Source organism: Morus notabilis, unplaced genomic scaffold, assembly GCF_000414095.1.
Source record: "Morus notabilis unplaced genomic scaffold, ASM41409v2 Scaffold136, whole genome shotgun sequence".
NCBI lineage: Eukaryota > Viridiplantae > Streptophyta > Magnoliopsida > Rosales > Moraceae > Morus > Morus notabilis.
In genome coordinates this window covers 171,434-183,003 of record NW_010367550.1, presented here as the reverse complement: position 1 = coordinate 183,003, position 11,570 = coordinate 171,434, and the positions used below count along the sequence as shown (strand labels likewise).

Below are 11,570 nucleotides of genomic sequence, written 5' to 3'. Positions count from 1 at the left end.
GATGTGCATACCAATGGTCGAACTACTTTTTCATTAAATCTTTGATATCTAGTAGAGTTCACTACGTACTTCCTATCTTGCTTAAATATTCTTTCTTTCATAATTCCTCACTTAGTATAATTCACATGGAAAACTCAAATCCTTCCACCCAGAAAAAAAAAAAAAACAAAAAAAAAAAAGAGCTCACAACCATCAGCCCATGATGATCAATCTCAGGTGAGGACAATTATCCACCAAATGAAGGATATTCTGCTCTTTGACGAAAGACGAAGCATTATGTCGCAAGACAGAAATTTCTGATACGATCAATTGCAGTTGAGATCGATCACAATATTCAGTTAGTATGGCAAGGCAAAACACAACTTCCAATCCTCGTCACTCAAAACCTCAAACATGTACGCCAAAATGCCTCCAAATATCTCTCCAAACTTCAGTTTCATCTGCAAAGACACCAGTCGACTTTGGATTCAAAAGCAAGATGTGCTATCTTTTGATTTAGCTCGGTGTCGCAATCGATGCAGTCTCTCTCCAACACCCGTAGAAATTAGTCCCGAAGTTTTGTGAAGGTTGATAACTTCGCCCTGCTTGAGATATAATGCTTCGTATTTCGCCGTGATCAGAAACTGTCGACTGATACTCCTTCAGACTTCAGTGCTCATTTGGTGGGTTTTTGTCCTCACTTGAGACTGATCAATGATCATCATTGTCACGAGTTTAACGGCCACTCATGTTTATTGTTTAACCCCATCGAAGATTCTGTTTGCAAAAAAAAAAAAAAAAAAAAAAAAAAAAAAAAAAGATTAGATATATTGTTAGTAATACATAAGTTAAGCACATAGGAAAAAAGATTAGATATATTGTTATATTAGTTATAACTTAGGAAAAAAAAATACCTGCCTCATCACGTATTCTGCTTCAGTTTCAACACATTCCTTGTGTTTTTTATCTTTCTCTTTACATCACTCCCCAATATATACATATATATATATATATATTATGTATGTATATATAATGCTTTAACTTTCACCTAATATAGCTTATTTGTCTGCTGTTTATCTTTGTTTTCTGGTCTTTATATTCTGCTTTAGAGTGCGGAGTTTGCGAGCCATGGAGAACTCAAACAGCAATATGCTTTAGCTGAGAATGAAGCGAAGCGAGCCAACTCTTGTTTCCCCTGCAGAGGAAACAGAGAAGGGTGTCTACTTCCTCTCGAACCGGGACCACAATTGCAGTAATTGTTTGAACAATCTATGGTCGCATTTACTGATTTAAATTAGCATATTAGGATATATCATGAATCCAATTCTTTTTTCTTCTACTATTTCTTCTTTCTTTCCTTTCTGGTTGCTGCTTTCTCACACAAGATAGAAAGCAAAATGTCTCATAGTGTTTAATTAATTACATAAAATACAAAGCGATTACCAGAACCAAAATATTGTATGAATAACTTCCAACATCAACTAAGGCCAGACAATTAAAGATCAAAGTAACACTTGTATGTTTGATCTATTTAGTATATTTACATGGGTTAGTGCCATTTCGGAATAGATGATTAAAGGAAAAATAAAAATTTATGAACGTGAATTTATGTACAGTCAAGTAAAAAAGGGAAGGTTTGGTGGAGTATAATGGAGACATTTCAGTTTATGTCAAAGTATCTCGGATCTTCTGGGTAATGATACTCCATGTTCAACTGCAATTGTACACCATTAAATATGGTAAGAGAGTGCAAAAACCACAAGTTCTAAAAGTAATCGTAATAATAATATAAAAAAAGTGTATACATATATGAAAGACATGACATCGATGTTTAATTAACTGCAGAAGGAGAACAAGAAACCTTTTGAATATCAGCACATTGGAACCATCAGTTAGAGAACATGCTTAGCCAAAGAGGAAAAGGACGCACAAATTTGAACCTTTACGATGGTAAAGTAACAAAAAGGGCATGCCACTTAAACAAGTATAGACACATAACACATTACCTTGCCCTCATCATCGTCAGAGTGGCGTTGAGGAAACACAACTCTCAAGTCATTGTACAGGTAGAATCTTCTTTCCCCATCCAAGTCTAGGCCTTTTCTCTGCGGTTTAGCAAGTGAGTCAGATTTGCATTTCTGTGACGACCTTGAACTTTTAGGGAATGGGCATATGAAGCGCAGATGAAGCGCATAACGAAGAGCACCGCTGCCGCCACCATTATTACTGTTCTCATTAACCCTTGAACTCCCATGTACTACGGATTTCTTTTCAGTTCCTTCCCATGTATCCACCAAGTTTTGGTCCTTACATTCCCCACCATTAATGTTATTGTCTATACTAGAGCCTCTACTAGTAATTTTGGTTCCTTTCTCTAGGGAGCTTGGTATATGGACAATGTCACTTTCATCTGTAATACTCTTTGCCTTTACCTCCTCGCTGGTCTCCTCGTCTTTGACCTTTGAGTCCATATCTATCTTCACTTGTTTCAACTGTGTGGGAGATGGATTTGATGAAGCTAGGCTTACCTTCTGGCGCAAGAAAGTCTACTTAAAACAAAATAAACATACGCATTAAAACAATTTGTATGGTAATTTTCCACAATGGTATATCAAAGTTACAAGCAATATATGAATCAACGGCAACATAATGGCTTTTAGACTGGGGGATTGTTAGGATCCTGGTTGAGTCCCACATTGCTAAAGTATGGGCTTAGCATGTGGGTTTATAACCATTTGGGCACCCTCTCTCTACAAGCTAGCTTTTGAGGATGAGTTCTACCCAAGGGTTATAACAATTGGTATCAGAGCATGCCCTCCTCAGGCCCACGTTGCGGAAGGGGCGACCTGGAAAGGCCAGAGTGGGCCGCCGTGGACGTCGGTGTCGGAAGCGTGGTGGTATGTTAGGATCCTGGTTGAATCCCACATTGCTAAAGTATGGGCTTAGCATGTGGGTTTATAACCATTTGGGCACCCTCTCTCTACAAGCTAGCTTTTGAGGATGAGTTCTACCCAAGGGTTATAACAATTGGTATCAGAGCATGCCCTCCTCAGGCCCACGTTGCGGAAGGGGCGACCTGGAAAGGCCAGAGTGGGCCGCCGTGGACGTCGGTGTCGGAAGCGTGGTGGTATGTTAGGATCCTGGTTGAGTCCCACATTGCTAAAGTATGGGCTTAGCATGTGGGTTTATAACAATTGAGGATGAGTTCTACCCAAGGGTTATAACAATTGGTATCAGAGCATGCCCTCCTCAGGCCCACGTTGCGGAAGGGGCGACCTGGAAAGGCCAGAGTGGGCCGCCGTGGACGTCGGTGTCGGAAGCGTGGTGGTATGTTAGGATCCTGGTTGAGTCCCACATTGCTAAAGTATGGGCTTAGCATGTGGGTTTATAACCATTTAGGCACCCTCTCCCTACAAGCTAGCTTTTGGAGATGAGTTCTACCCAAGGGTTATAACAGGGATCTTTATCAATAATATTTTCACCTAATTTACAACAGATAGCCAAGCTTGTCAAACTCCACTGGCTGCAAGGTAAAAACTAATATAGAACTTGGATTAAAGACGTGATTCATGTTAAAGATCTAGAATATTTCTCCATTTATGAACAACTGCAAACTTAGAATTGACAAGGAAGTATAGTTCTAGATGACGTAATGGGGGTAACAACTGGAGAGTTGGATGTAATTAAAGCACTATGAAGCAGGAAAAATCAGCACAATATACATCTTCTTACTTTTGTACTAGCCGGCATGTCACTTAAATCGTAGCTGCAAAGGAAAGTGTGGAGTGGTGTCTTTTCCGGATTGCTGAGAACCTACATGCATAAAGCAGTTCAGTTTAATTCGCAACGACACTTTCTGTACGCAATATTTCACCGCACATTCTCTCCATACCTAAAAGTTAAAGTACTAATACTAACATATCTAATACTTCTTGCAAATATTCCCAAAACACAGAGAACAATAGAAAATGAACAAGAATTCTTTGCTTTTGAGAAGTTTTCCAATAACAAAGGTAATGCAAGACCTGCTAATCACCTATAGGAAAAGTTCCAAAAGGCGAAAAATATGCAAAAAGAAGAAAAGACGTGTGCAGTTCATATGAAACTATCCTAGTCGTAAGCACCCGGAAGGCAATGTCAGGCAATGTATATTAGAATGCAGAGCATGGTATCCTAGCCATAGCCACCCTGGACAACCAGAAATCAATCGGTTTTAGGAGTACCAGCTGTATACGGCCCTTCATAGGTATGCGCAGGCGACTCCTGACAGTTTGTGAATCATCATTGCTAAGACCTCGTTTCATTTTTTGGCCTCTGCCTTTGTTTAATGACGAATTTCTTGCAAGATCAATAGATGCATAATACAATAAATAACAATCTCCATCTACACTAGTCACTGAGAAAGGAAGCTTTTGGGATTGTGGTGAGAAGTTCCCTCCGGTAATGCTCAACACAGCCAGGAAACCATCAATGCTCTACACCAAAAGATGACGATAGTCAGTACAGGCAGGTATCACTCATGCAAGATTGTTAAAGCAAAAAAGCATTCACATTTACCTGACTCGGTTTCCCGGATAAGAACCGCCCGGATAACAGAGATTCCTCAAATGAACCAACCAAGGACCTCCTAACGGGAAGTCCACTCAAACTTCTAAGAAATCTCATGCATTGAGAAGTAGGAGCAGATCCCCCGGACATAGACACACCTGCGTCAGCATTGTATCCTACAGAAGATGGATGGAACTCCTTGTAAAAGAAATCTTCTTCTTCAAATGATTTGCTTGAAATCTTAAACTCATCTTCTTCATGGCCAAAGATCATCCCTCGTTCAGATAAGTCAAGTGTCTGTTCTACATTGCTTAACATTGAATGACAATCACAAAACTCGCTCTTGGTATTCTTGAATCCTCCTGCAGTTTTTAGTCTTTCAGAAAGCTTTGGACCAAGAGGTGACAAAGAAAGGGGAGATGAGAACCCTTTTTGTGATGGCGTGGATATTTCCCCACAATGGAGCTTTATATTCCTAGATCCTCTGAACTCATATAATGCGGGTGAAGATAAACAACTATTACGAGATGGTGATTTCTCATTTTCTAGAAGAGGGCCATTGGCGAAAAGAACAGATTCCATAAAGTTATCAACATGTGACATGCTCTTTTGTTCCAAGCAACTGGAAAAAGACCAAGTTGGGATGGCAGAATGGTCTTTGCTTCCAATATTTGCTTTCTTGTGATCTTGCACCACAGAAGCACTAAACTTGATAGCCCCAGCAGAGGAATCGGGTTGAATATTTCTGCAACCAATGTCTAGAGGATGACCCTCAAAATGTTGGTCTGGAAAAAGCATTGTATTCAGGGGTGATAACAACCGCTTCCTGACTAATGTCCCACTGGACATGGTTTCTTCAGCCGTGACGGTAATAGGGGGGGCAGCCGGAACACTTTTAAAACCATCACTACTGGAGGCAGTTTTGTTTGAATTGAAACCCACAATTCTAGAAGCAGGAGTATGAACATTTCTTCCATTCTTGGAAGTGAAATGACCAGCATTATCAACTGAACCAAGCCTCAAACAACGAACATTGGTACTAACTTCTAAGTCTCCTCTAATTCTAAACTTAGACGACTCGTCAGGGAAATCTCCCAAAGAAGAGCATATGGAACTTCCACCCGTTCGGCTAGAGCTTCCATGACGCATACCATCCAAATCAGAGCTGCTCTCATCTGTAATTCGAGGCGGGCTTTGCAAAAAGGCGCCCAATACCGCTTCAGCGGCTTCCTCAGAAGTTGTGCCCACAGGAACATGAGGCAGACCCATCACAATTTTTCAATAAATCACCAATATCTAATTAACTTCAATGTTTCTAAGTCTTCAATAAATCGCCAATATCTAATTAACTTCAATGTTTCAAAGTCTTCGCTGCCTATAGAGTTTGCTAAACTCCTCTAGGCGTTGTGTACACAGGAATTTGAGGCAGGTCCATGACAAATTTTCAAGAAACGTTAATATCTACTCAACCAAAGAAAGGTAGTTTTGTTGTTTATAGTCCTTATCTGCCTACAGATGTTCACTGAAGTCCTTCTAGTACCGGCATTTTCGTCCTACAAGCCATACAAGTGTTTGCTTCTATGAAAATCAATACAACAAACAAGCTTCTTAAGCTCTTGCTACAATGGGGGAGACAACAAGTGCCGTTGAAGGGAATATCATGTATCCACCAAAGGCATCCGGAATTCAAACATTTTTTCAGACATGACTTTCTTAACAAAAGGTGAAGAAATACTGAAGGCGCATATATTACATATCCGAAAATTGCAAGTGGCAAAGATCTCCTGACCTCCAAACCAGCAAGACAAGTAACACATATTCGCGGTTGCCAAATAAATCAAATGTTCATACCTGAAAACAATACTAAAATAAGTTAATTGATCATTTTATATCAGATAACACAAGCTAAACAAAGAAAAAAAAAAGTGATTCTAAATCAGATTCAGATTGATGAAGCACAATATGAATCAGCAAAGCTATCAAGTTCCACTGACATCAAATGGAATAAAACCACAATAAGACTGATCAATAATCATCATATTTTGTAACAGAAACTAGTAAGTCGTATAACAGTATGCATTAACTAGATAAGCAGGGGATTAAACGGCAGCAATCTGATGATGAACACAGCCAAAAAAAAGTTCAAAAAGATAAGATGTCCAAGAAAATTAACAGGAACCTCAAAACCCAAATTGGAAGTTTTCTCATCTGCACAAGGCGTTCATACTAAACAAGAAGAAACTTATTGAAAGCAAATTGTCCCAGAACCAGAATGTACTCCAACCCACCATTGACGGGAAGAAAAGTCCCAACGTAAGTGAAAGTTAAGTAATAAGCGTTTCCTTGGCATGATTAAAAACCCAAAAATAAAATAAAAATAAATAAGAAATTTTACAATTTTTTAAAGGCGTAAATCATAACAGGTTTACTTGTACGGCACACATTCATCCACTTCCACTACAAGAAACTCAAACAAAAAGACCCAATTTATTAAAAAAAAAAAAAAGAACTTTAAATGCAATGCAATTACAAGTAAGAGAATTTCGAAAGTTAACTCTCCTGAAGATTAACAAAATCAAAAGGATTGATCAACAAAATATCAAAACGGAACGAAACAGAGTAAGAAAATAGCAACCAAAAACTGGAAAAAAAAAATCCAGATTGTTATAGAACACGCACCGATGAAGCCTCTGATCAAACAAATCATTCCTTTTAATTGCTAAATCAGTCAAGCAAAAATTAAGAGCTCAGAAAAATAGATTATATTAATTTAAAAAAAAAGGAGAAGAAAAGAGGAGCGGTTGAGAGAGAAAATTGTGGGATTTGGTGGGTGTGGGTTGAAAGGGGAAATGGAGGATAAATGGGAAATGGTGGTGGTGGAAATGGAGAATGGGTAATGGGTAATGTAGATGTAGGTAAGAGGAGTAGGGCAGACTCTCTCTCTCTCTTTCTCTCTCTCTCTCTCTATGTCTTCTTCCATGTTTATGTGTATGTTTATAATCCTAAAATGCCATCCTCATCACCACCATGCCATCCTCACCACCATGCCATGCCTCTGCTTACCTGATTTTCTTGGCTGTAATTTTTATAAAATATATTTGTATTTAGTTGGTGTATTCATGTCATGATTTAATTTATGATTTGTAATTTATTATGGTATTTTTTTTTATAAAAAATACACATAAATTGAGAATGATTCTAAATTATAATTCTGAATTCATGAACTAAACGTCCACATGTCTCGTGTGCTTTCAATTCGAGCTGAAATTTTTATGAATTTTTAACTGTAATAAAACTAAATTTAAAAATTTAAATCGGTAAAATAAATGATGTCTAAATTTTTACTAATTTATTTCTACTAATTTTCACTACTTTATTTCTTTTCTTTTTCTTAATCACCCTTATTATTGTCATTCTTTTTGAGTAAACACTCACTATTGTAATTTACAGTATTTTTTTTAGGGTAATAGTTTGACGATGTTAAAACTATATTAAATTCCTATATAATATAAAATTTCACCAGCGTATTTTTTTTTAATAATTTACCACAAAATTCTCTATATTGCATTGTTTTTCCCCTTAAAAAAAGTTCTCTTTTTTATTACTGTCTGTATCCTCCTGTTACCTCATTGTATACGTACACGCGTGCTATGTATGTTCCAAATTCCAAACCCACCAAAATTTTTCTTATGAATACTTTTCTAGCAAAAAATAAAGAAAAAATTTCACCATTTTATTTTTTCACACGCACAAGGAAAAAAAAAAAAAAAAAAGAACTACTGCTTTCTTTTCTATTTTTATCTCAAGTAAGAATTCCACGCACCAAAATGCTTATTTGCTTGTCATTATTAAATTTATTTACTTCTATGCTTTCTCTGGTTATTGGCTGACTTTCTTTTTTTTTTCTTGAAAATGATGCCTCGTTCACTTTACAGATTTGAGTTTTTAATTCGAGTTGAGATGTGACATTTTCTGAGAACTTTTCATTGTAGTAAAAAAAGTTAATGTGACATTTTCTGAAAACTTTTTACTGTAAAAATCTAAAATTGAAAACTCAAATCGATGAAATGAACGAGACCTTAAAAATTATATGGTTGCAGATTCACTTCCTATTTCGTCTTTATTAAATAAAGACACCGATTGTCTTTAAAAGAAAGGAAAAAAAAAAGGTTTACACTAGACACCGAACCTCTCTGTTCATTATTGACTAACCCAAACCAATTAAAGTAAATATTTAGTTCATAAATTTAAAATTTTAATTTTAATTTTTAAAATTTAAATTTTTTATAAAAGAAAAATACTATCAAAAATTATGAATCATAATTTAAAATGAAAGACAGATACATGAAATAAATATCCCTTAAAATCTTACAAAACTTTTCCTATTTCTTGTTACCAAACTTGCCTTCTTTTGTTTCTCAACTTAGAAAACCTTGCTTTTCTCAATAAAAAAACCCTTTTTTTCCAAAAAAAAAAAAAAAAAAAAAAAAAAAAAAAAAAAAAAAGACATTGCCAGGTATAAATCAAATTCCAAGCATACGATACGTGTTGTCAGTCAGGATTCACGACTCACAACAATACACAACATGCCACATGCATACAGCTTCTTTTTCTTTCCTTTTTTTTCGATTTCTTTTTAATTCTTTTTTGCCCCTTTGACTCGTTCATTGTGTGAATGTGTACTTTGAGGTACTATTTATTGTCAAAAAAAAAAAAATCAATCGCCAATTTTAGAAGTGTCTCCATACAATAGAATCATATTCTTATTCTTACTCTTTATTAATTTATGTTTGATAGAGGGATTTGTTTCCTAATTCGAATCATAATTCATGATTCGTTACAGCATTTTTTCTTATAAAAAAATTTCTCACAGTATGTTTTATGCGTGTTCTTCTTCTTTCTAAACTACATATATAATAGTAAAAGATAATCTACAAATGTTAGTATTTTTTAAGGTAGAAGCAAAGCCAATGAGTTTTACTTCGTATGGTGGTCGTCTCTAGATGTTCAATACCCACAATGATTATGCCATGTATGAGCCATTAGTTATTAGTAATTTAATATTATATTAATATTATTAGTATTACAATCGCAGAAAACAGGATTTCAAAATGCTTCCACGTTTCACTTTAAAAACTGCACGGCACCACGCCTGGCTCCTTCTGAGCCTATGACATGTGCAATATAATGAGACTACTGCTAATTTGTTCATTTTATAGATTTAAATTTTCAATTCGAGTTAATATGTGACATTTTTTAAAAAATTTTAATTATAATAAAAAAAATTAAATGTGACATTTTTTAAAAACTTTTAACTGTAAAAATCTAAAACTAAAAACTTAATCGGTAAAATGAACGAAATCTACTTAATTTTACGACCACAAAAGATATTTTAATTATCACCACCATTAAAATATAAAGACTCGTTCTTTTTACCGATTTGAATTTTAAATTTTAAATTTTTACACTTAAAAATTCTCATAAAATATTATATTTCAAAATGCTTCCACGTTTCACTTCAAAAACTGCACGGCACCACGCCTGGCTCCTTCTGAGCCTGTGACATGTGCAATATAATGGGTGCGTTTGGAATTGGTTCCAAAACGTTTTTGTTTTCTGTACGAAAATGAAAATGAAAACGTTTTCATTTTCATTTTTGAATTATTTCTGAAAATGCGTTTGGTAGTTTTATTTAGAGATTGATTTCAGTTTTTAAAAAAAAACTGAAAATGCGTTTGGTTTCATTTTTGAAAACATGTAATAGGTATTTAATATATTAAATAAATAATAATTGAATCCTAAATAAAAACACTAATAATTAATAAAATAATTAATAAAATATGGAAATTACAATATATTAGCTTAAATTATTGTCGCCTATACGAATCCCACATTTGATTAGCTAGATGATCCCTAAAATCAACCATGTAATTACGTTGTTGCTGACCATCCATTTCAGATGTTTCTGCTTCTTGTGCATCCATACCATGTTGTTGTTCCTGTTGCCCTTCTTGTTCTCCCTCTCCCTCAATATCTTCTACGGGAAAATCGACCTCATATTGTCTAAATAGGGGATCATCTCGCGCGTGCATCTTAATTAAATTGTGGATCACACAACAAGCTATTGGTATACTATTTTGTCTTGGCATCCAATAATTTGTCATATGCTTAAGAATTTTAAACCTTGCTTTCAAGACCCCAAAGCACCTCTCTATGCAATTACGCAGTGAGGAGTGATAATAATTGAATAACTCTTGTGGTCCCGTTGGTTGCCACCGTTTCTAAACTGTTGAATATGGTACCTCTGACCACGAAATGGTGCCAAAAAGCCTTGCGTGTTGCTGTAACCGGAATCCACAACGTAATATTTTGGTGGGAGTGGCGCCACGAATGGGTCATCTGGATTTCTTAAAATCTCAGTTAACACTCTGGAATCAGCAGCTGATCCTTCCCATCCGGTATTGACATAAGTGAATAGCATATCAAAACTACACGCCGCCATTGTATTTTGAGTACACGAATGTTTTCTTCCTCTGTAGACTGTCTGTTGATGTGCAGGTGGGACAACCATCAAGTGTGTACCGTCTATTGCACCAATACAATCCTATTAAAATACATAAGGCGTGAGTTACAATTAATTTAAAATTATTTGTCATATTAGTAGTATATGAGCAGAGTCAGATAATACCTTAAACCATGGCCAGTACTTAGGGTTGTGTTGAATCTCTGGGGGGACAATGTTCATATTTGGTAGTTTTATAACATCAGGTGCTAACGCAGACAAAGCGGTAAGCATATTATCAAAATGCTGGTGTACTGTCTCTCCAGAATGACAAAATCTATCTTGTATCTCTCTATTGTGATCTGAGTGAGCAACTGTTCTTAAGAACATCATTAGAGATTCTTCTGCCGAAAGACTAGAAGAAGGCAGTAGGTTGCGGCCTCGAATTAACTGAACAATTGCTTCGAACGTGTCTCGATGCATACGACACATTTCAAACAAATTTTCGGGATGTCCGTGTAATTGTTCTAAAACATATTCT

The 11,570-nt window shown here is 35.9% G+C and overlaps 2 protein-coding genes across 3 annotated transcripts; both read right to left on the bottom strand.

The window, feature by feature from the left end:
* Positions 1-1,457: 1,457 nt before the first annotated feature.
* On the bottom strand, positions 1,458-7,395 carry LOC21389133. Of its 2 annotated transcripts, none has more exons than XM_024175144.1 (6): positions 7,207-7,395; positions 4,537-6,378; positions 4,203-4,454; positions 3,712-3,792; positions 1,986-2,525; positions 1,458-1,693 (listed from the first exon to the last, which is right to left on the bottom strand). In XM_024175144.1, exons 2-6 carry the CDS (start codon positions 5,794-5,796, stop codon positions 1,640-1,642), a joined length of 2,187 nt encoding a protein of 728 aa, XP_024030912.1. In that variant the 5' UTR covers positions 5,797-6,378; positions 7,207-7,395; the 3' UTR covers positions 1,458-1,639. The 2 variants fall into 2 exon arrangements, with proteins under 2 accessions (XP_024030912.1, XP_024030913.1); XM_024175145.1 differs by having other exon boundaries at positions 1,986-2,510.
* Positions 7,396-10,394: 2,999 nt separating this feature from the next.
* Positions 10,395-11,029, bottom strand: LOC21389132. The gene is made up of 3 exons (XM_024175139.1): positions 10,830-11,029; positions 10,711-10,738; positions 10,395-10,619 (listed from the first exon to the last, which is right to left on the bottom strand). The coding sequence occupies exons 1-3, from the start codon at positions 11,027-11,029 to the stop codon at positions 10,395-10,397; spliced, it is 453 nt and encodes a 150-aa protein (XP_024030907.1).
* Between the last annotated feature and the right edge of the window lie 541 nt (positions 11,030-11,570).

Bases quoted from the DNA above. Each gene is read 5' to 3' on its own strand.
- LOC21389133 (XM_024175144.1), bottom strand. From the start codon at position 5,796: ATGGGTCTGCCTCATGTTCCTGTGGGCACAACTTCTGAGGAAGCCGCT. The intron at 4,455-4,536 runs GTAAATGTGAAT...CTTTTGGTGTAG, and splicing joins TATCCGGGAAACCGAGTCAG to AGCATTGATGGTTTCCTGGC. The intron at 2,526-3,711 runs GTAAGAAGATGT...TGTTTTAAGTAG, and splicing joins ACATGCCGGCTAGTACAAAA to ACTTTCTTGCGCCAGAAGGT.
- LOC21389132 (XM_024175139.1), bottom strand. From the start codon at position 11,029: ATGGCGGCGTGTAGTTTTGATATGCTATTCACTTATGTCAATACCGGA. The intron at 10,739-10,829 runs GTACCATATTCA...GTAATTGCATAG, and splicing joins GCACCATTTCGTGGTCAGAG to AGAGGTGCTTTGGGGTCTTG. The intron at 10,620-10,710 runs GTTTAAAATTCT...AATTTAATTAAG, and splicing joins TTTGGGGTCTTGAAAGCAAG to ATGCACGCGCGAGATGATCC.